Below are 24,811 nucleotides of genomic sequence, written 5' to 3'. Positions count from 1 at the left end.
GGTAAATTGTGTTAGAAGCAGCAACGCGAAAAGTTTGTAAGCCCAGGAGAAACAAGTGGGTAATTCGGGATGAGCCACGTGGCAGCAATCCATCGTACAGAGGAACAATCTATAACAAAGAACAGACGGAAGGATCGAGAAATCATCTAATAAGGTGGTAATGTACAAATCTTCCCTTTTATGTGTTATGTATTGGTGACGAAGGCGTAAAATGGACAGAGTTTAGAAAAGAAGAGAGAGATTTTTGAGACAGTTTCCTGTGTTATGTGAAAATCGAATTGGACTGGTAGTCTATGTTCATAAGTTATCTGGACCAAGTTTAATGTGTATGGGTCGTTAGTTGCAGTAATCTAGTCTAATACCAACATCCATGTTTGTGATATAGATAAACATAAGATTCTCATGAGTGTATTTTGAATAGCCTGTTTGTTTGATTATTATTACCCTGCTTTACTTGTATTTTAGTATTAACCTTGAATTGTTTAGGAAAAGAAAGAGGAATTTAAGATTGTCAAGGCCATGACTGCATACTGCGAATTCAATCTACCTAACTACTTAATCTATATAAGGTATTACTTGAATTCTGGGAAAGTTTCTTCGGATAAGAGTTTCTATCCTAGAGTTCTGACTAGCACAGCATAAACAAATAAATTTCGTCAGAGCTTAAAGAGAGAAACGGCCCCAGAAATTCAGTTTAGATGCCAGATCTCAGTAGGCACAAGGAGAACAATAGAGGTAAAATAATTAAGAAAACAACGATGTAGCAAAAGTAAATTATACATGACAAGAAATTATATTATTGTTTAATTCTTTACCCAAGTGTAAGTAAACAAATTGTGTGTGAAGTATCTTCACAACTAGCCTACTTGTATACATAGGCTGTTCGCTTCAGATCAACTGCCTTAGTATCCCATAATTATATTAATATTATTATTACAGGTATCTCCATGGAGTCAGTACTCACTGCAGGAGATCCAAACTATCAAAACAATCTCTATCATATCTCTTCTTGAATTCATTTACAGACAAAGAACTCAACTGAGTCAGGCAATGCATTCCACTCATTCACCACCCTCCAGGTGAAAAACCTCGTTCTCACAACCTTGTTAACCACACTTTTCCTTAATTTCCAGAGATGACCTCTTGTTCTTCCATCACTATCATACAGCTGAAACATTTCCCCTGCATCAATCTTATAAAAACCTTTTAGTAAATTAAATGTTTCTATCATATCCCCTCTTTTCTGCCTATCAACCAACCTCTGCAATCCCACAAGCTCTCAATGTAGGGAGCATTTTTACATCACTCACCAACTAAGTCACTCTCCTCATCTCCAAGGAATCCAGGTGACCAGACATGAGCACAGTAATCCAAATGTGGAAGTATCAACGCTTTATAAAGGGGAATAAAAAACTCTTTATAAGGCATATTCCGGTAATTGGACCGCATTTTTTTTTATTAAGCTAAAAGCACAATAAAGAAATAAAGCCCAACAAATTTCGTAAGTCGCTTGACTTACATCTTCAGGGGTAAATCAAACGACTTACAAAACTTGTCGGGTTTTATTTCTTTATTGTGCTTTTAGCTCAATAAAAAAAATGTGGTCCAATTACCGGATTATGCCTTATGAACTTCTAAACCACAGAAACTTCCACTTACAAATAACCACTTTATCTCTGGATGTGAGTGTGTTCCTCAATAACCAAGTAATCCTATGTGCAGTCTTGGACACCTTAGCAATGTGTCCCCTGAACTTCATCTCCCTATCTACCAACACCCCAATGCAAAGCACCCTTCCTTTCAGTCATGTACATTGCTATGCATTATGGGAAGGTTCGCTACCCAGACCATTGTTGTCGACCTTTATTGAGATCTCTATATACAAGTAGTCCAAGTCATGAAGATCAAGCACAAACTTTGTTTGCTTACACTCAGATTTTTATACATATATATATATATATATATATATATACACAGGGTGTTCGGGATAAATTTGACAGTTTCGTAAGGAAAAAGAAAATCTTCTTTGTATCTATTAAATTTAATGAATTGACAAAAAAACATTACAGGCAGAGTTAATTACAATACTATCAACAAGATTTACTCAAAATAACCACCATTAGCATCGATCACAGCTTCAATTCTGCTTCGGAACCTCGAACAAGCTGATGCTACAGTCTCCCTGGGAAGGGCCGCAAAAACTGTTTTAATTTTATCCATTAACTGGGCTTTTGTATTACTGGAAGTGCGATTGGTGTCTTTTTCAACTGCGCCCCATACAAAATAATCCATGGGGTTAAGGTCTGGGGAGTTTGGAGGCCAAACATTTGGGCTGGTGAAGTCGTAGAAATTTTCAGACAACCATTTTTGACTTTTCCCAGAGGTGTGGCAAGGGGCCGAATCCTGCTGCCATACATACGGCCTACCATTGGCTACCCTTGTTATCCAGGGCTTGACTACAGTTAGCAACTCCACGAACAAAGCCCGAATTCCAATGCCAGGGTTCTTCAACACCTGTTCCTGCAGATTTGCGAGGAATTCTGCTGTACGAACGCAATCAGATCGTCTGCTAGGGATCTTTCTTCTTGCTACATCCTCGTAGTCACCATTGCAAGTCTCTAGTTCATGCCTGATTGTTTTTACTGTATTCAGGGAGCATTGGGCAGCAGTCGTAATATCCTTATTTTGATGGCGGGCACGAATCATCATGATACAAGTTATTCTCTTCCATGATTCAGGTGGGTTCCAGCTATCCATCCTTTCTGACATCTTGTATATGAATGAAGAAGGGTCCAAACTTTTAAATGAAGAGAAGTGTGTGTTAATACATGTAACTTACGGAAAAATATAATTAATTATAAATATGTCAAATTTATCCCGAACACCCTGTATATATATTCATGCTTTTATATACTGACCGAGATCTGAGAATTAGAATAAATAATGGAATTTATTAAAATACGCAACATGTTTCATCAGGGTGGCTGACTTCTTCAGGCATGATAGAACATAGAAAGCCAATAAAAACCACTGTAAAGTGGTTTTTATTGGCTTTCTATGTTCTAAAAAAAAAACACTGAGTCACTATAAAACCATAAATTATAAAAATATAAAATCGACTATAAACTACAGTTATTTTGAACTAGAGCTACAGTCCGTGTTAAAGTTCTATTGCTATAAACCTGTGCACCAATATCTGACAGCAGAGCTAAAAGAGTCAGGCAAATTATAGCTGATGTTACTCTTTATATGAAGAGGGTCCATGACAATCTCTGTAGACTCGATTATGCGACGTTCTACCTCGTTGTGGCATATGTACAGGTTTGAAGTTGTTGTCCAGTTTATCTCATGTTGGCGGCCTTCATTATTTGTGTTAACCGAAAACAGGACATGGCTTGAGAGGACACCAGCTCTAGTTCTTTTGTAAGTGATGTCTCTTTGGTGTTCCTTGAGATGTAGGAGGATGGACTTTTCCGCTTGGCCGTAGTATGGTTTCCCGCAGTCACATGTGATTTTGTACACACCTGGGAATTGCAGATGGTTGTGAGCATGTTTGTGATTGCTTAAACTTGATCTTAGTTTGGGAAGAGTAAAGAAGCACGTTCTTATGTTAAAACTTTCTTAAAATTATTCTACTCAGTTTCTTGGAGAGCGCGTGCTGATGTATGGCAAGGAGATATAGTATACTGATGTATGCAGCGTTTTTCATTATATATTATTTATTTATTATTTTTCTGAAACAGATTAAATGACTACAAGCCAAGAGATAAAAATAGACACTATTTTATTTTCAAAAACTGCACAACTAGTTTCGTCTTAGAAAATTCCTCGAGTGCATAACATGAAGGAAATACCAACAAACATTGTCAGAGAAAAAAAAAACAACATAAACATTAAAATGTTAACGTATTAACATTTTAAGGGGTTCTGTGTATCTCTTCATTGTTGGCATGCACACATGTTCAAGGTCTCATGAACCCCAAAGTTGGATGGCAGCGCAATGACAATCTGAAAGATTATAGTCGAAGTTAGTGTTGAGAATGTACTGGACTGAAGATGATTTCTTTAGATTCTATAATTCTTCTCTCCAATTCATCATAGCATTGAAATATATTTTCTCATTTGTCCCACATGACTGGGTGAATGATAAGAGTTTTTGTTGTTAGCATCAGCAGAATTCAGGACATGGTTCAACAGAGAGTTTGCTCTAGTTCTACCATATGTGACATCTCTTTTATGTTTTTTTTGATGTAATTCGATGGATTTTTCAGTCTTGCCAAACGATATGTTGCAGTTGCACCAAATACGGTAAATGCCAGGATATTTCAAGTTATGTTTCTGCTTGAGCATACTGAGCAAGGAATGGAATTTAGGTAGGAGAGTGAAAGAAGTCCGAATGTTATATTTTTTTAGACCTTTGGCTAATTTAGGTGAAAAGGAACTGATATATGGTAGGGATATATACTGATGTATATAGCCTTTTTCATTATTTCTGTCTTCAATATAATGAGGAGGTAGAGTGAATAGTAACTGATTGTTTTGAATAACCATTTTGCTGAAAGGTTGTAAGAAGAAATTGAAATTCTCTGTTGATATCATTTTCTTCACAGAGGGAGGGAGCAAGCATGTTTGCCTAATGTAGAGATTAATGCCAAGTTTCAGGCAGATATTCATAGGACTGCATGGAGAGCTTTAATTTCTCAGATATGTGAGTGAATTAAACATCTGGGAAGGGGAACGAGCCATTGATCTCTAATTCTGCAGTAAATTGGATTTTGGAGTATTGACTGTTCAGATGGTTTAGGAAATTGTTTAAAGAATCAGGTCCATGACTATTAATTCTGGTTATTTCCAGTTTAATGACACTATTTACCAACAGAACTTTGATTTAGACATGGGCAATCCTTTATCTCCCATACTTTATATTTAGAATCATTTGAAGAAGAAGAAAAAAAGTTATTTCTTCATTCCCATTGAAACCCAGGTTGTGGAAAAGATATATAGATGACGTCTTCCTAATCTGAAGTCATGGAACTGAAAGAATTTCCTAGACTATCTCAACAGTCAACATCCAAATCTACTATTCAATCCACATCCTCACCATATTGAAGATAGAAATAATGAAAAAGGCTACATATCCCTACCATATATCAGTTCCAGTTCACCTAAATTAGCCAAAGTTCTCAAAAAAATACATAACATCTGCTCTTCTTTCATTCCTCTATTTAAACTCCGTTACTTGCTAAATACGCCCAAGCAAAAACATGGCATGAAATATCCCAGCATTTACCGTATTTGGTGCAACTGCAACATACTTTATTTTGGCAAGAATGAAAAATCCATCAAATCACATCTAGAAAAACATATGGCAGAACGACAGCAAGCACTCTATCGAACCATGTCCTGAATTCTGCTGCCACCAATGACGAAAACTATTATTCATCCAGTCATGTGGAACAAATCAGAAAATATATTTCGATGCTATGATGAACTGGAGAGAAGAACTGTAGACTCTAAAGAAATCATCCTTAATTCAGTACATCTCAACACTAACCTCTGCTATAATCTCTCAGACTGTCATTGCACTGCCATCCAACTTTGGAGTTCACAAGACCTTGAAAGTGCATGCACGCCCAACAATGAAGAGATACATGGAACACCTTCGAATGTTAATAGGTTAGCATTTTAATGTTTAGTTGTTTTTTTTTTCTCTCACAATGTTTGTTGGTATTTCCCTCAAGTTATGCCCCCAATGAAGTCTTCTAAGAAGACGAAATTAGTTGTGCAGTTTATTTAAAATAAAACAGTGTTTCTATTTTTCTCTCTCAGTCATTTAATCTGTTTCAAAAATATGTCTCTCAGGCCGAGTCGATCAGTTATATCATATATATATATATTTCTCCCACACACACAAAAGGTAGAAGAGCCTGTAGCAACTTCTTGTCAAGGTATAAAAAAACTTTCTACACCGATCTATGATCCAGTATTTTAAAATAAGGTGATAGACCTTTTTACTATTTGTGTATGGAAAATGTATAGTTTGTGCATTAATTCAAACCTTGGTATCTTCCTGGTCTGGATCCAAATGATGAGACCTCAACAAAGGCTGAAACCGGTCTGGTATTGATCCTTCCCATAATGCATACCTACAAGTGTACACTATGAGATAGTAAGGCAAATGATGTGAATTCAACAATCTGTACATACAAGTAGTCTAGTTGTGAAGATACTTCACATGTAAACTTTGTTTACACCTGGATAAAGGATTAAACAAGATTTAATTTCTTGTCAAGTAAAATTTATTTCAGAAAAAGATAACTTATTATAATGCTTAATGTGTACTAAGTGTTTTTTTTTCTTCCCCATTATAAACAGCAACCATTATATGAAATCTGGAGATCATGTATTATTGATGGATCACAGTCAATAAAGGAAAAACGAACTACAGAATTTTTAAGAAATACAATAATATTATTTAAAAATACAAGCAAAGTAATTGAATTATATTACTGGCTATCCTAATTTTTCATATTTTTGAATAGGAAAATAACATTAGCAACGTAAAAGTAAATCTTGAATCCACATCTTACCTGGGAAGAGGAGAATGAGGATGCATCTTTAGATCCTGCACTAGTAGAAGAATGTACATGTCCTTTATGATGTGGAGGGGGAGGCAGATGAGGAAATGCATTTTGAAGAGCAGTATGTTGTTGATCATCTGACATGGCTTTTTATGTCCTGTATTAGTTATGAAAATCAATTTGGTTTACTATTAAATTTTAAAAAAACTTCAGAGTACAGAATTAACACATTTCTAGAATGAAATTCACTAACAATTGATGAGGAATAATTATGATAAGAGAAAATTGATTACTATTCAAGCATCAACCAATTAATAACTGCCAATATAGATTCTGCCAATGAAGATCCACAACAGGTCACCTCCCATGTCACAGACCTCTGGACATGTGCTATGGAAAGGTTTTTGGAGAAACCTGTGATTTTGCACCTGACATTTCTAAGGCATTTGATAAAGGTTGGCATCAAGGACGTCTTGGCAAAGTGGTATTTTATGGTCTGCCCTCTTCCCTTTGTAACTGGCATAGCACTTTTCCTCTCAGGTTATTCAATGTGTATGATTGTGGAGGGCATTCCTTCTTCAAATTTTCTGACTAAATGTAAGTATTCCTCAGGACTCTTACATCACATGATCTCTTCCTCATATACATCAACTACCTTTTTTTTTTCCCCACTGACTTCAAATCTTATTCACAGTTTTACTGACAATATGACTCTACATTAATCCTACTGATGACAAATATTGCAATACTCAAACTTTCTGGCTTCAAGATCATCTACAATCAGTGTCCCAAAGACTGATTGATCTCCATACAATCCTTCAGTGGAATGATAACTAGTCACCTTCAGTACTTCCAAAAATAAATTTGTCTAAAATTTTTCTCACAAAAGATGTTTATCTTATCTTTCATTTATGCTTAATAGTCAAGAAAATATCATCTCCTCCCTAGCCTTTTCTGGAACAAATGTATTATTTCTATTATATCTGCAAGCTTCCAAATAAAAAACATGGCATCCTATTTTCAAGCCATCGCTTTTCCTCTGTCCAACTGCCAAGTCTGTACAAATCCCAAATCTATCCAAATGTGGAATACTGCTCTCACATTTTGTATGGTGTACCTAAAACATCCCTAAACATTCTGGATGCCATTCAAAATAGGGTAGTTCAGCTAACTGACAACACTCTCCAGCTACTAATGTCTCACAATTTCCATATCATGTCTTTTCCAGTAACATTCCTCATGGATGCTGTGCAGCAGGTGTAACCTCCACTACCATTACTATTATCCTGTGAACACCTCGAAGGAGTTCAAAGACTCATTGAGGGAGCGCATCTGTCCCTGCCATCTACTGCCCACTAGAACCAACATCACTAGTATTTTTTGTCTGTAAATTGTGTGCCCTGAATGCCGATTTGTCTGTACATGAGATGAAAAACCCTAGTTTCTGGGAAGAAAAAACTCTGCTAACTCTGTATGAGATAGACTAACTCAACTTCAATTGAACAACATATATTCCTCCTGTCATGATGGGAATCCACTTTAGGCCTTTTTCAATCAAAGGGCACAGCATACTGTCATTTTTCCAATTGAGCTATGGAGGCCTAAATTCTCACATTACATTATATCCTCCCATTTCTGCTAAATCTACAATAACATGAACAATAACTGCCCAATTGCCTTTTACAGTTAAATTTTTTACTCAAAATTACTAATCCTCCCCTTCACCTTTCATTTCGTCTACTTCAGTTCTTGGAACAGCCTTCCCTATATAGCATTTCTCAAAGACTCAGGTCTTCGAAAAGAATACTGACATGTTACTTTTCTCTTCATCCCTACCAACACACATGGCAATGATTTGCAATAGGCACTGATGGCACTCTGTGTGGAAGTGATGTAAAATAGTGGAACTGAATTATATAAATCAAGTGGATATTAAATCCAGCATTATTTCAAAGCTAAACGTAGAAACTATGAAAGTTTCATAAAAAAGTTAACCGGAGAGCTTACAGGAATACAATCGCTGGCATTAAGATTTGCCACAGTGCAGACCACATAGAAGACATGATCGCTTTGCCCAAGCATCCATACATTTACCTTTTATTGGTCCATTTTGATAAGATTCTGATGCTTCGAGCTCCTTAGTACTGAACGAGAGTTTTTGCTCTCTTAAGGGTTCTGCCTGGTCTCTGAGGAGAACTAACCAGTTCGAAACAGCTGTCAGGCCAGTGAAACCTCATCAAAATGGACTAATAAAAAGCAAATATATGGACACTTGGGGAAAGCAATCATGTCTTCTATGTGGTCTGCACTAGGGCAACTCATAGTACCAGTGAGTATATTCCTGTAAGCTCTCTGGTTAACTTTTTTATGAAACTTTCATAGTTTCTATATTTGGCTTTGAAATAATGATGGATTTAATATCCACTTGATTTATATAATTTTGCATTGCCAAATTAATTCTTTATTTTAGTGGAAATGAATAATGCTTAGAAGGATTCTTACATGAATTGCAAAATTCTTACATTCTACAATTAATTTTTTTTTTTTGTTTAATATCTTGCTATTAAATACAAGTAAATGACTCAAAAAAAATTACACTTTACAACAACTCTCTTGCCCATTGAAGTAATCATTATCACAACAAGTGAACTTAAAACTGTGGTAAGGCTTATGTATGTATGTATGTTATATATTTATAACTGAATTTTTTAAGAAAATTATAACATATACTAAATATAAATTACAAATCTATTAATATTTCCAATATTTCAGCAACAGTACAATATGATAGGTGCATGTGGACACTACACTGGGTAAATGAAGATAAAGCATGACAATCAAAGTTGAGCCTGAAGTCCTAAATAGTTCCTCTCAATGGGCTAAAAGGTGTTCTTGGCTTTTTATTATTATTATTGACATCTGATTGCCATGGAGTCAGAGACTCATTGTGGAAGGTACAAACTATCAAACATAATGCTCATCCAACTGTGCTTAAACTGATGCAATGTGTCTACATTCATAACATACTCAGGTAATGCATTCCACTCACCAAACCACTTTCCGTGCAAAAACCTGCTCCTCACGCCTCTGCTCGCACCTTCCTTATACAGTTTCCAGTGATAGCCTCTTGTTCTGCCTCCCACCCCTCCTCCCATTCTATGAAAAATCTCATCTATGTCAACCTGATAACAACCCCTGAATAACTTATGTCTCAATCAATCTCACCCCACCCCTCCTGCTACTATTTATGAGGCTTTGCAATTTACATTCTCTCAATCTGTCCTCGTACTCCACATTTCAGACCACTGACCACTTTGTGAATCTTCTCTGGACCCTTGCTAACATATCCTCATCGTAATGAAAACCAGCAACTAAATTTGTGCACAATTATCCATATGAGACCTGATCAAGGCCTTATACAATGGCATCACAACCTCTTTATGTCTGCATGTCAGGGATCTCCACACTGCCATTATCCGATGTGGCATCTTCACAACTTGTGTAATGTGGCCTCTGAATTTCAGGTCCTTGTCCACCACCACCACTCCCAGATCTTTCATCTGCTCTACGTCCTTTAAAGTTTCCCCACCAAGTGTATACTTTGCATCCCATCGTTGCTTACCAAATTTCAAAACCTTACACTTTGCAACACTGAATTGACAGTTCCATTTACCTTCCTGCAAAGCCATAACATCTGCTTGACTCTGCATTGTGCTTTTCAATTTTGCATCCACTGCAAACAGCTGCATATCACTAGTTGAGCCCATCCCAATATCATAAATATACAAATTAAACAACAATGGCACCAAAACCAACCCCTGCAGCACACCACTAGTGGCCTTCCCCTTTTGGGATACTGCACCCCCCATATACAGCTTTCTGATACCTATCTGACAGCCATCTTAACTCGCCACTGTCATACCTCAGCAACACACTAACAACCTTTCCCACTGTTACCTTTGGACTGTTATCTTTCACTCTGCTCAATAATCTCCTTCGCCCTTATGTCCATTTAAATCATTTTTCCCCCCCCCAACCACCACTAATTCTCTTGCTCGTTTCCTTCTTATGTTCAATGCCTGAATTATCTTGCTCATTCTCCCTCCTGGATAGCAGACATTATGGACTCTCTCATTGACTAATCCTCTATGGAATCTCAATACACTGCTATCCTGGAATCACTCGTCACCTCTATTACCCTTTTTTTTCTTTCATTCTATTCTTTTGAACACTTTCATTAGTTTTCACTAAACATCTAATATCACTCTGCATATTCCTAATTTCATATTCAATAACTGTTCCATCAAATTTTGTATTCTGACAATTTCACTCCGCTACTCTCGTAGTCTTGCTACTTCTCGTTCTGCCACACCTTGATTCTGTTTTCTCATTCATACTTCCTCTTCCTTTCAGTCCCTTCATTAACTGTGGCTTTTACATTCTTGAATTCTTTCACTCTCTCAGTTTCACTAGCTTTTGATCCATTTCCGTTTCTTTCATTTCCATCTTTTATTAGTATTTTACTTTTATTTGGGCTGAAGTTCTGTGGATGAGTTCTTCACAAATTTGGAGATTGATGGAATTTGGTCAATTTTTATGCAATTCAGACCATATTTAGTCTACACTGTAATTTCCTTAAAATATGCTGTTATGAATAGCCAACATATAAGCATTACCAATAATCCACAGAAAACCCATCAGTACAGTAAGTTGAAACTGAAGCTTTTTTAAACACCTGAACAGATTAGCTTTCTGCAACATTGCCAGAATAATGTCATTTAACTGTTAAATTAGACCACCACTTTAATTCACCAAAAGTTTTTGCAGATACAGACAGCTTAGCTCTTTCATGTAAACAGATGTGTTTTATTCATTCTACTTGCTGACACCAGCAAAGCTATTCATGCACCATAAGAGGTGCTTCGATCATCCAAAAGACCACACTGAACTTGGTCTTTTGGATGATCCTTTCAGGCATCTCCAACGCTTTGGCAGCTAAAGAATTTCAGAAAATAAAGAGTCAGTATATCAACAAATTTGCTAAATTATTAAAAACCTCATCTTTCAGACCCCTCAACTCCAAGAAAACATCATAGTAAACTTATCTTACTTCATCCTTTAGCCAGAAGCAATTAGCATACTTGCTTGTGGGGTTGAACAAGGGATTCTCAGCCTATCTACACATACTGCTAACAATATCAGACTTGATGTAGCCAATGTACTAATACAAGCAAATCTACCAAAAAATAATCTCTCCCACAATGAGCATTACTGGAAATGAAGAATAACAGATAGTAATAGAGAAAGTGGATAAGGGAAATGTCACTTTAGTTCTAAACCAAAATGATTACATATGAAAATTTGCATCTTTGCTCAACCCATATTGCTTTATCAATACAGAGATCAGAGCAGGCTCCTTAAAAAGGTCATCTCCTGGCCTGCAGAAATTAGCGATTTACTAAAATCACACAATTCTAAACTACCCTGGATATGCTGTTATTTTGTTAAGTGGTAGTATCAATTATTCTGAATAAAAAAGCTCATATAAATATGAGTCCAATTGTCAATGGATGTGAAAATACAGTTGTTTGACACAACACATACAACTCTAGTGTGCACGCAGCTCTCTGAATCAGATGTGACCAAAAAGCAGTTATAACCTGATGCAATTTGTATTATTAGAAGTGTTGGTAATAATGTTGCACATCTTTACACATGCTGAATATGCTGATGTGGTGTTCGTTTAGTTTTTGTAATGGAAGTGCTGGCTGCTTGTAGACAATACAATCAACTTTTCCTAACCACAGAATACCAGTTTCAGTGTTTATTAATGTTTACAACAAATTGCATGAGACTGGTACTGTTCCCAGCAGTCATATTTCTTCTCAACGTGAAAATGAACAAAATGTGGATGAAGTAGAACACATTCTTCGGTCAGAACAACTACAAGCATATGGAGAATTTCTGCATGTATCTGTCTCCCACGTACAAGAGTATGGCAAAAATTACATGAGCAAGGTTTGTATCTATTTCACATACAGCAGGTGCAACACCTTCTCTCATGAGATGAAAGCAGTCGATTGGAATTTTGTCAGTGGGTAAATGCTAATCACCGATTAATTCCATTAATACTATTCACCAATGAAGCTAATTTCACCCATGACAGTATCAACGACTTCCATAACTTGCATCAGTGGTCCGACAAAAATCCAAATACCACTGTAGAAACAAATTTCCAACATCACATCTCTTTAAACATGTAGTGCAGTATGAATGACAATCACTTGATTGGGCCTATCATGTTATGTTAGTATCATGTTAGTCTCATGTAAGATGATCATCTTACAGCCCCTGTAAGATGATCATCTTACAGGGGCTGTTTATCTACAATTTCTGCAAAACAAACTTTTACTACTATTGGATGATGTTTCCCTAGGTACAATCTAGCGTCCTCTTTCACTCAAAACTTTCTGCCCAACTCCTGTTTCATTTCTATCTTCCTGGAATCTTCCGTACGATTGCCGCGTCTGTGCACGTGCCATTCGCACGTAAGCAAATTGCTATGGGCTACAATTTATCTGAGGTTGTCGTTAATGGACTTTGATCCTTCGTTATTATGCTCTAACATATATCTTTATAGAGAAACTTCTTACATTATAATCTTTTTACAGAAAAATTACATCTTTCACCTTTAATTAATACAGAATTGGTATCTTCACTTATTTACAAGCATTCACCCTTTTAGTTTTAGTCTTTTTCTTGTTAAATTCTGAACGAGATATTTCTTAGAAAAAATATTTTCATTCAAAATTCAACACCTTCCACATCATTTCTTTTCTTACAAATCTCTTGCTTGATAAGATTACACATCCATTTTACTCCTACTCTATTTATTCTTTGACCTCTCAGGATGCATTCTAATACTGCATCATTTCCTTCTTTGTAGTTGTGCAGCATATAACTTTTTCTGAATGAAGCATTCATAAACTTGGTCACTTCCCAAGTGAGTATTGCATGATAACTGTTCACCAACCAGAGGTAGAATAGTTACATCTTTAACTGAAACACCCTCTGACACCATAATCAAATCTAACCCTCTAAATCTAACTCGGAGATCGAAATCCATCTAAATCTAAGGGTTTCATGCCTAAGAACTATCGGCGAGTCCAAGCGTAAGTCAACACCTGGGTAGTACAACAATAGGATAACTCGGATCAAAGGTGGAGCAAGCTCCATCACTATCCTTAATATTTTTTCATGTAAAACACAGCTCTGAGAAATTATTAAGGATAGTGACGGATCTTGCTCCACCTTTGCTCCCAGTTGTACTACCCAGGTGTTGACTTACTCTTGGACTCGCTAATAGTTCTTTGGCATGAAACTCTTAGATTTCGATCGCCAAGTTTCGTATCCAGCTTTAAAATAATGAGGGATTTATTATCCCCTTAACTTAATTTATGTCACTGGAAAAAACAGCCTCTTGGCTCTTTATCATAGTAATAATAATACATGGGTACACCGGTCTGGCAATTCGTTAGTAGGGGAATATGTAAGTTCGGTTCACTTAAACCTTGGTATTCTAGGCCTACCTACTCACTGATGAGACCTGAATAAAGGTCGAAAACAGTATGGGTAGTGACCTCTCTTCATAATGTAACACAGTAATACATCTCCTAGGAGCTGCGTTTTACATTATGAGAAAATATTAAGGATAGTGATGGATCTTGCTCCACCTTTGCTCCGAGTTGCCCTAGTGTTGTAGTACGCAGGTGTTGACATACGATTGGACTCGCTGATAGTTCTTCGGCATGAAACTCTTAGATTTCGATCTCCGAGTTTTGTATCTGGCTTTAAAATAATGAGGGATTTATTATCCCCTTAACTTAATTTACGCTGCCGGAAAAATAGCCTCTTAGCTCTTTATCGCAGACTAACTTTATAAAAAGACTTAATACAAGTACAAACCATCTATAAACCAATATTCAAACTAGCCTTCCTTATTCATCCTCTTAAAGATGAAATTCATCCATGATCAATACCAGGAATGTGCCAATGTAAGCCTGCCTATGGACCATCTGCAATTAAACAAAAAAAAAACCACTGCCAAAACCAACATAATATGGAAAAGGCAACAACCATATGCTAGGAGACCATGTACTTGCCATTATTCATGCAGTAAGATCGAGGAAAAACACTGCCTTAAAAAGATCATGCTTCAAATAATGAAAGACCATTCTGGGGATTAACATTATGATCTATGGAACATTCCTAGTCCAAATAAATCTGGCTGCTGTAAAAAAAATTACAATAAAATGGCTGGTTGTGTTATTGTTTTGGTGAACAATAACAGTCTCTCAAGTCTAGCAATAAGAGGATGTAGCCAGGACATTGTGTAAAATCAGTTTGCATATTTCATGCGCTTATTCAATTATATATTGTCTACCTTGGTCATCCATTGTCACTGCTCCAATCCTGATATAAGACAAAATATTGGTAATAAACTATTTTCTACTTTTACATGCTGTGCAGTGATAAAGCCATTAAACCTTAAAAGTAACTGCATTATTGTTTTTATACTAATTTCTGAGATGAGAGCTAGTTCCAAATATGATACTTGATAATATGAATGGACGGAAAGTTATGAAAAATCACATCACAACTAATCAGAATTCTGGAATTTTATTATATTTATTAATTAATTTATTTATAAATTTCTCCACTTTCATCTTGTAAGACTGCAGACTTGTTCTTCAAGTCTGCAGTTTTAAAAGAAGAAAGTGGAGAAATTTATAATAATTTTAACATGTTCAATTTAAATATATATAAAAATGTTTCAAAACCATACAAAATCCCAATTATACAATTTTAAGCACAAAATAACTTATAAAAATACCCATTATTCACTTGGGTTATCAACAGTTACTTTGCTAGTTTCAAGAATGTTATACAGCACCAATAACAGCCATTGGAAATTAAAAATTTCTTCAAGACAAATCAGCCACTTACCATAAAAATGGTCCTATGTATTCTTAAGTGAATAAAAATGGGAGAAATGGCAAGCTGTCAATTCTGTCATCAGCTTTGGTAGAATTCTGTAATTATATACGTACATTAAGTACAGCACACACATTCATACAAATACATGATAAATGTGATCATGAGAAACAAAAGTATCATTAACCAAAAAGATGCACATAACAACCAGCAACTACTGCTGAAAGACAAGAGAAAATTTTATATCATAAATTCTAGTAGAGAAAATATTGGAACATTGCCAAATGCATCAGGTGTCCATATCAAACATATGATTTGATTTAATAACACAAAAGTATACTCAAGGAACCAAAGGAATTCAAATATGGTGTGTGTCTAAATAAAATTTTAGTTTTGAAATCAGTTGATGAATTACTCTGAATATATTAAATTATATGCAAGGGCGTATATATATATATATATATATATATATATATATATATAATTTTATATATTTCATTGAGATCTAAAGAATAAAAGTTTTTAACTTTTATTAAATATGAATTTTAAAACTGTTTTAAAACAGTTTTAAAACTGGCAGGCATTTTAAAACTGTCTGGCTCAGCTGGATATAATTTTAAAATGTTGAATAAACTGACAGTGCTGAAAAATGCTTTAGAGGAATATAGAAAACTATTCTGAATTATTCTTTTAAAAATGTTCTAAAAAAATTTTTTTTTTCAATAAAATAAAATAAAATAAACTTTCCTCTCCTTTCCATGGGAGGGGAACAACAGAAAGGTAATGGAATGCCTGCAAGGGTGAAACATAGTGGGACCTTTTGGGTCCCAAGCTGAACCTTGTAAGAATCCTGAAAAATCTGGCTTACTTGGGCAACAGTGAAATCCTAATAGGTGCTTCAATTCAGTTCTTATCAGTCCTGACTTCAGACAGAAGACAAATAATGTCAGGAAGGCTCAATTCTAGACTTAGACTGTAGATTTAGTCACAATCAGCATTATCGTTATGGTCATAAGGGTGCAAAATAGAAGAGATTATAGCTTCATTATCATATCTTTTAATGCACATTATAGATAACAGGTTGAAGAACTTGACTCATGAAGAAGAAATTGAGAAACTCCTACTCTGCTGTATACAATTTCAGGAAAGAAAATGATGAAAACGAGAAGCATAAGATGAACTCCAATATTATGATTTATCAAGATATCTCAAAGGCATCAGGATAGTCACTGGATCCATTTCATCTGAAAATCACAAGTACTCGAGTTCTGACAAATGGGTTGTCAGAATATTACACCAAACTAAGAAACTTGAGAATTTAATGAAGAGATGTCAAATACGAATACAGACAATTAAGATGGAAAGGAAATGGAAACACTGAAATGAGTAACTTTAACTATATTCAGGAGATAAACAATTCATAAGTGGTGTTGGAATCATGATGAAAAAAGAATTTTTAAAAATATTCTTGGATACTGACCCATAAGTGACAGAATGACTTTGCAAAAGTCTTTAACAGGACTACCACATGGAATTCTAATCAACAAACTGCAGCACAAAAGGGGTGATGGATATAGGGTTGGTGAGGTGGATAAGAAAGTAGTTGATGGAGATATATCAGAGAATAGTTGAGTCCACAAGAAGGACTGTGACTAGTGGCATGCCACAGGGCTCTGTTCTTGGGCCACTGCTGTTTAATTTGAATATTAATGATAAAGGATCTGAGGGGAACTGTTCAGTTGTTTGCCGTTGATGCAAAGTTGGGTAGAGCAACAGTTAATAGATGATTTGGATAGACTGTAGTCTGGGCAAAGGAGAATAGATGTCAGTCTAAAAATTAAAGATGCCAAGAAATTACATTCTAGGTTTAACCCTTTATCCATGTGTAAGCAAACAAAGTTTGCATATGAAATAACTTCACGACTGGACAACTTGCATATAGAAACTAATGACTTCACATCACTTGATTTAGTATCCCATAATACAAAGCACATATCCTTATGGATATGCATAATGCTATGCATTATGGGAAGGGTCACTACCTAGACACAGACCAGGAGATACTAAGGCAAGTGATGTGAAGTCATTGGCTTCTATATATGAGTTGCCCAGTCTGAAGTTACTTCACCTGCAAAGTTTGCTTACACTTGGATAAAGGGTTAAACCAAGAATATAATTTGTTGGTATCTTTAATTTATAGTATAACCAAGCTGAAAAACTTTCAACATCTATCTCTAATCTAGAGTATTTTAGTAATAAGGTGTGGCACTTTTGGCTACTTGTATATGGAAGTATGACTTCTGCATTACTTCAATCTTGTATCATTTCTGGATCTGGCTCCCACCGAGGTGTGTGATTCTGCAAGAGTAGAGAGCCTTTGCTCTCTTGAGGTGTCTGCTTGTTCACCAAAAAGAATAGTAAGCCAGTGCTCTGGTGGCTTGTCTGCCACTTTGCAGAATGAATGATTGGCACAGCAGCAGACTTGTCTCTGGTTGTGCTGGGATGAGGTTCGGCTTGGGTATAAGATAGAGCTTGACAGATTCCAGACAATGACCCTTTGGGGGCCTGACAAGTTTGCAGATACCAGATGGTGGCCTTTTTAAAGGTCACCATTTCTAACATTTTGGAATTTCGGAGGTTTTAAACATGCTGTTCCACCTCAATAAAGGTCGAAACCAGTCTGGGTAGTGACCCTGCCGATAATGCATAGCATTATACATGTCCATAAGGATATGTGATTTGCATTATGGGATATTAATAGACATGATGTGAAGTCATTAGCCTCTATATATGAGTTGCTCAGTCATGAAGTTACTTCACACACAAACTTTGTTTGCTTACACATGGATAAGGCTTAAACCAAGAATATAATTTCTTGGCATCTTTTTATTTATAGTATAACCAAGTAGAAAAGCTTTCAACATCTATCTCAGATGTCAGCTGAATGTAGAAAAGTATAAGGTTATGCATTTTGGGGTGAAAAGCTTACCAGCTGTACACCACACTGATGGAACTGTGGTATACAGTTCCATCAATGTACTTCAGGAAATTGACAAAGCCAGAGATTTGGAAGTGTTAGTGGATAGAGAGTTAAAGTTTAGAGGGCATATAGCGAAAGTGGCTAAAGCAGCTCATCAAATTACTTGGTTACTGAAGAATACTTTGATGAGCAGAGACAAACAGGTTATTACTCCTTTTTCTCAAGCCTTGATAAGCCCATTTTGACTACTGAATGAAGATCTGGTCATCTGAGTTTTTGGAAATGATGAAGAGGTGAGTTCCAAGATTGGCATCAGGTCTATGAAATGAACCTTTATGAGAACAGACTGAAGATTTGTGGGTTACAGAAATTGGTTGGCAGGTAGAAAAGGGGGTGATATGATTGAGGCATAGAAATTACTGAAGGATTTTTATGAGATTAATTCAGAGGATATTTTTCAGAAGAGGTCTGGTGGTGAGAAAACTAGTGGCCATCCATGGAAACTAAGCAAGAGTGTAATTAGCAAGGGTGTTAGAACTAGGTTTTTTGCTTGAAGAGTGGCGAATGAGTTGAATAGGTTGCCAAAGTCTGTTGGGGTGCCATGACTGTGAATGGGTTCAAAGCAAAGTACGATAGATACTGCTCAAATGTTGGATAGCGCTTGACATGATGTTTAGGGCATCGCTCGATAAGTCTAAGGACTCCATGGAGTAGCCTGTAATAATAATAATAATCATATTCACAGTTGCAGGAAAGCATTTTGACATTGATATCCTTCAGATATAAGCTCCTACTAACAGCCATTATGATGAAGGGATTAAAGAGTTATAAAAGATTATAAAACAAATAAAGAAAGATGATATCCTGATCATTATGGGAGTCTTAAGTGGGATTCATGTGAACCCCGCTTTTACAGTGGAATTCATATGAATAAGCATGTGCCCAATAACTGATAAATTCGGACTTGATGACATGAATGACAGAGATGCAAGGCCGAGTTCTGTGAGCAAATGATCCACTAATAACAAATACCTTCTTTCAATAACCAAAGAGATTACTACACCTGGGAAAGCCCAGATGATAAAATCAGAAATTAGACTGACTATATAACGATTATTAAAAGATGTGGAAATGGTGCTGTGTAAACTAAAATTTATCCAGGAGAAGATAGAGATCACATTCAAATTGTTTCAAAATTAAAAGACTAAAATACATTAACAACAGAAATAAAGAACCTTTTTTTGGATTTCAATTACATAAAAATTACAATCAAAAATAATTGTGTATGCAACAAAAATTAACAAATAACAAAAATTCATTAGAAAGTTTCATTTATAACATAAAATGGAAACTGAAAACAAACTGAAGATAGTAAAAGGATGGAAAATTTCAAGGATACTATTAAAGATGCTACCTGTGACTATTACCAAGAACATTCAGAAACACCATGAATGAATGAAAGTATGTGAAATCCATACAAGCAAAAACATAAAGCAGAATATAAATCTTTAAACAACATAATCAGGAGAGCATGCATAGAGGCCAAAGGAAACAGCTTAATGATAAGTACAAGGAAATAAAAGACCTAGAAATAACACAACAAAATTGAGAGATATACCAAAAAAATAAAAGAAATCATGAACAAAATGAATGATCCACAGAACTTTTCAATCAACAGCAATAATGGCAAAACATTATTTGAAGCTGAAGAAATTAAGAAAGGTGACCAGATCTTTTCAGAGATGAGAAGAGTGAGGGAGATAATACAAGAGTTCAACAACTTGAAGATGGTCCTTCAGTACTAAAAGAACTAATAAGAGCTATATAGCAAATTAAGATAGGGAAGGCACAGGATCAAAATGACATTACTAAAGAAATACTAAAATCCCTAGAAGAAAATTGAATAGAACAGCTAAGGAAACTAACCATATATATATATATATATCAGATATGCTCCTGATGAAATCAGAAATTCTATATCCCAAAAGAAGGCTGGGGCAGCTGAATGTAAAGGTCATAGACAAATAAATGTAATAAGGTGTGTAATAAAACTACTGTTACAAATCAGCAAACAAAATAATGGATGTCTAAAATGGATTTATGAAAAAGAGAGGAACAAGAGAGTGTAGTTTCAACATCAGGAAATGCAGAAAGGTGATTATCACTGTTTTATCATTATAATAAACCATTTGATATGAAAAATAGCAGATATGAGAGTCCCGAAAAAGATTAGGGACGTGAACAGATGACATCGATGGCAATATCATATTAAAAACGAGGATGTTAGGAAAGAACTTGACATTGTCAGCATCCAGAAATGCATTAGCAGAGTTAATCTCAGGTGGTATGGTCACTTAAACAGAATGGGTGAGGAAAGATTAGCCGAACAAGTGTTCTCTGTCAGGTTGGTAGGAAAAAGACCCAGAGGAAGACTTAGATATAGGTGGATTGATACGGTAAAAAGTGCCTTAGAAGATAGATATTATAAATATAAGATCTGACATTCTTGTGGAAAGGCTTAGACGTTGGTTATGCATTTTTACTAAATAGCTTAAGAAAATTACGATGTATACTAGGATATACATTAAAATAAATTTTAATACACTTCCAATATTTCAGCAACGTCACGATGTCATTTTCACAGGAACTTAAAAGCAAGGCACCTGCAGGCAAGCACAAAAAACAGTAAATGAGGACGAAGCAGGAAGCTATTCTTTCTCCTAAAAGCCCTGATGGTGTCCACTAGCAAGGTCTTCTGATGTTTCCCAAATTTGGGAAACATCAGAAGACCTTCTTTTGGGCGCCAAAGACCCGAAATATTGGAAGTGTATTAAAATTTATTTTAATATATATCCTAGTATACGTTGTAATTTCCTTAAGCTATTTAGTCAAAAATAAGATCTGACAATGTTGTAGCTTTGACAGGTAACAGATTGATTTGGTAGAAAATTGTAGGTAGGAAGTTAGTAATGATGTAAATTTTTCATTAGTACTATCATATTCTGTACACCCCTTGAGGGTAAATGTCAGGAATTTGATGATGATGATGATGATGATAAACCATTTGATGCTGTTCGCCATAAGAAATTAATACAAACATTAATAAAGAAAAGAACAGTAAGGAATGATATCACATATACACACACACACACTGGAACACCAAACTGCAAATATAAAAATCAATAATGAACAGTCAAACTTTCCAAATACAAAAAGGTGTCATGCAGAGTTGTATGCTTTTTCCTCTTCTATTTAATCTGCAGCAAAGAAATTTTGGAGAACATGGGAAAGAACTAGGAAGTAAAAAATATAAATAATCTTTATCAGATGACACTGTATTGATGATCTATTAACTTGCAAAACTTAAAAGAGCAAATAAATATACAGAGTAAAATATATGACTTGCATGAAATTCTAAAAAAAGCTAATTATAACAGTAAGCAGAGAAAAACCTACACCAAAGTTAAAAAATCAGAGTAGAAAACAAAATTATGGAACAAGTCCAATGTTACACTTATTTAGGACATTTAATTACAGAGAAGGGAAAATGCAAGTAATAGGTGTAACCAGAACTAGCGGAAGCAGGCATTCAGAGCATGTGAGCGCCGCTACGATGGGGGCACCGCCCCCTTCGTGCCTGCAGAACCACACACACCTGGATCGTTACAGGGGCACTTAGATAGAAATTGCATGCGGGCACCAAAGACCCTAGCACCGCTTCTGGATGTAACATGGAAATTGCAAACTTCACTTTTCACTTTTTACAAAATGAAAAATATATTAATATCAAAAGAAATAAGCAGAACGAGTTTAAAAATTAAATGCTCAATTTGGTCTACTTTTCTCTATATTATATTTCTGTAGAAACATGGACAATAAGTGAGGAATACTTCTGTATGACGATAAAATGGAACAAATTATTATTATTATCACACACTCCATGGAGTCAGAAGATTCATCATGGGAAGTTCATTCAATTGGCAACATCTTTATCCTGTTGACAATAAATCCGTAACACTCCTTGCATTGACAACATTATTCCAGTAATGCATTCCATTCACCCACAAATTTGTTTCCCTTATTATTAAAATACTTCTTTATCCAAGATTTGGATAATTCTTTATTCAAGTAAATAATTTCTTTGTATCTTTAGTTTAAAGTATAACTAAGTGGAAAAATCCCATAATGCATAGTATTATACATATCCATAAGGATATGTGATTTGCATTATGGGATACTAAGGCAAGTGATGTGAAGTCATTAGCTTCTATATACGAGTTGCCCAAGTCCTGAAAATACTTCAGCCACAAACTTTGTTTGCTTACACTTGGATAAAGGATTAAACCAAGTATATAATTTCTTGTTATCGTTAATTTATAGTATAACCAAGTGGAAAAAAAACTTCCAACAACTAGAACAAAGAAATTTAAGAGAAGGTATAAAAGCTGGTATGGATGATGTGTGGACTTCACTGATAAATATTTGACTCCCTGGAAATTTCTGAAGATAACAATATTATTATTATTATTATTATGGGTATCTCCATGGAGTCAGTAGACTCATCGCGGGAGATCCAAACTATCAAAACAATATCTATCATATCTCTTTTTGAATTCATTTACAGACGAAGAACTCGCACCTGAGTCAGTCAATGCATTACACTCATTCGCCATCCTCCAGTCAAATAACCTCGTTCTCACACCCTTGTTAACCACATTTTTCCTTAATTTCAAGGATGACCTCTTGTTCTTCCATCACTATCACACAGCTGAAACATTTCCCCTGCATCAATCTTATAAAAACCTTTTAGCAATTTAAATGTTTCTATCATATCCCTCTTCTCTGCCTATCAACTAACCTCTGCAATCCACAAGCTCTCAATTTTTTATATCGCTCACCAATTTAGTCACTTTCCTCTGAACCCTCTCCACAACCTCCTCATCTCCAAGGAATCCAGGTGACCAGGCCTAAGAACAGTAATCCAAATGTGGAAGTATCAACGCCTTATAAAGGGGAATAATTATTATTATTCCTGACACCTCAAAGTCCAAAAACTGATCGCAGGAGGACACCTATTCTCTACAACTTACTGTCTCCACCACTACACCGAACTTCTACCACAAATCAACAACATCAGTGCCATCTACTGCCCACCACAGCTAGTTTTGTTTTGTTTTTTGTCTGTAAATTGCATGTATTCTGAAGGGCTGATTTGTCTGTATGCAGGATGAAAAACTGAGAGGGAAAGCCCTGCTACCTCCATATGAGATCGTATAATAACCTCTTTATTTCTGGATGTTAGTGTGTTCCTCAATAACCAAGTAATCCTATGTGCAATCTTGGACACCTTAGCAATGTATCCCCTGAACTTCATCTCCCTATCCACCAACACCCCCAAGTCCCTAGCCTCATCAATCTCTTGGAGTACCATTCCATCAATGTAGTACACAGCTGATAATCTTTTAATCCCACAATGCATAACTTTACACTTTTCCACACTGAATTGACATCCATTACATCCAGTATCAAGGATACTAAGAAAGAGAGAAAAAAAAAAGGCACAGAAATCAGGTCTGGCTTATCATACATAAATGGGGGGAAAAAATCAGATAGTTCGGAAACTAACAAGAATGATATATCATCGTCATCATCAAATTCTGCCATGTACCTTCAAGGGATGTAGAGGATATGATAGTACTACATAAAAAATTTACATCATTACTAACTTCCTACCTACAATTTTCCTCCAAATCAATCTGTTACTTGTCAAGACACCAACATTATCAGATCTTATATTTCTGTCCTCTAAGGCACTTTTTACCATATCAATCCACCTATATCATGGTCTTCCTCTGGGTTGTTTTCCTGCCAACCTGACGACAACACTTGTTTTGCCAATCTTTCTTCGCCCATTCTGTTTAAATGATCATACCACCTGAGATTAGCTCTACTAACGCATTCCTAGATGCTGACAATGTCAAGTTCTTTCCTAATATCCTCGTTTTTAATATGATATTGCCATTGATGTCATCTGTTCACGCCTCTAATCTTTCTCAGGACTCTCATACCTGCAGTCTCTAGTCTTTGGTCAAGTGTTTTACTTCTGACCCAGCTGTCAGATCCATAAGTTAAAACTGGTTTGAACACTGTCTTGTATACAGCTAATTTAGTGTTCTGACTAATTTCTTTCTTATTCCATATGAATTTATTCAATTGACTTCCCACCATACCAGCTTTGTTGATTCTGTTGTCTATT

The 24,811-nt window shown here is 35.6% G+C and overlaps 1 protein-coding gene across 1 annotated transcript in view; it reads right to left on the bottom strand.

Moving 5' to 3' along the window:
* LOC150094295 (ralBP1-associated Eps domain-containing protein 2-like) overlaps window positions 1-24,811 on the bottom strand; it is a 275,338-nt gene that overhangs the window by 243,758 nt on the left and 6,769 nt on the right. The window contains exons 2-3 of the mRNA XM_090412058.1: window positions 15,588-15,673; window positions 6,591-6,738 (exon numbers count right to left, since the gene is read on the bottom strand). Coding sequence (XP_090268184.1) covers window positions 6,591-6,725 — 135 coding nt within the window. The 5' untranslated portion in view covers window positions 6,726-6,738; window positions 15,588-15,673. The remainder of the gene's footprint in view (window positions 1-6,590; window positions 6,739-15,587; window positions 15,674-24,811) is intronic.

This window comes from Typopeltis vanoorti, chromosome 22 (genome assembly GCF_054136105.1).
Source record: "Typopeltis vanoorti isolate ZY-2024b chromosome 22, IOZ_Tvanoo_1.0, whole genome shotgun sequence".
Classification (NCBI taxonomy): Eukaryota; Metazoa; Arthropoda; class Arachnida; order Uropygi; family Thelyphonidae; genus Typopeltis; species Typopeltis vanoorti.
The sequence above is the reverse complement of the archived record's forward strand: the minus strand, read 5'-3'. Positions and strand labels throughout refer to the sequence as shown.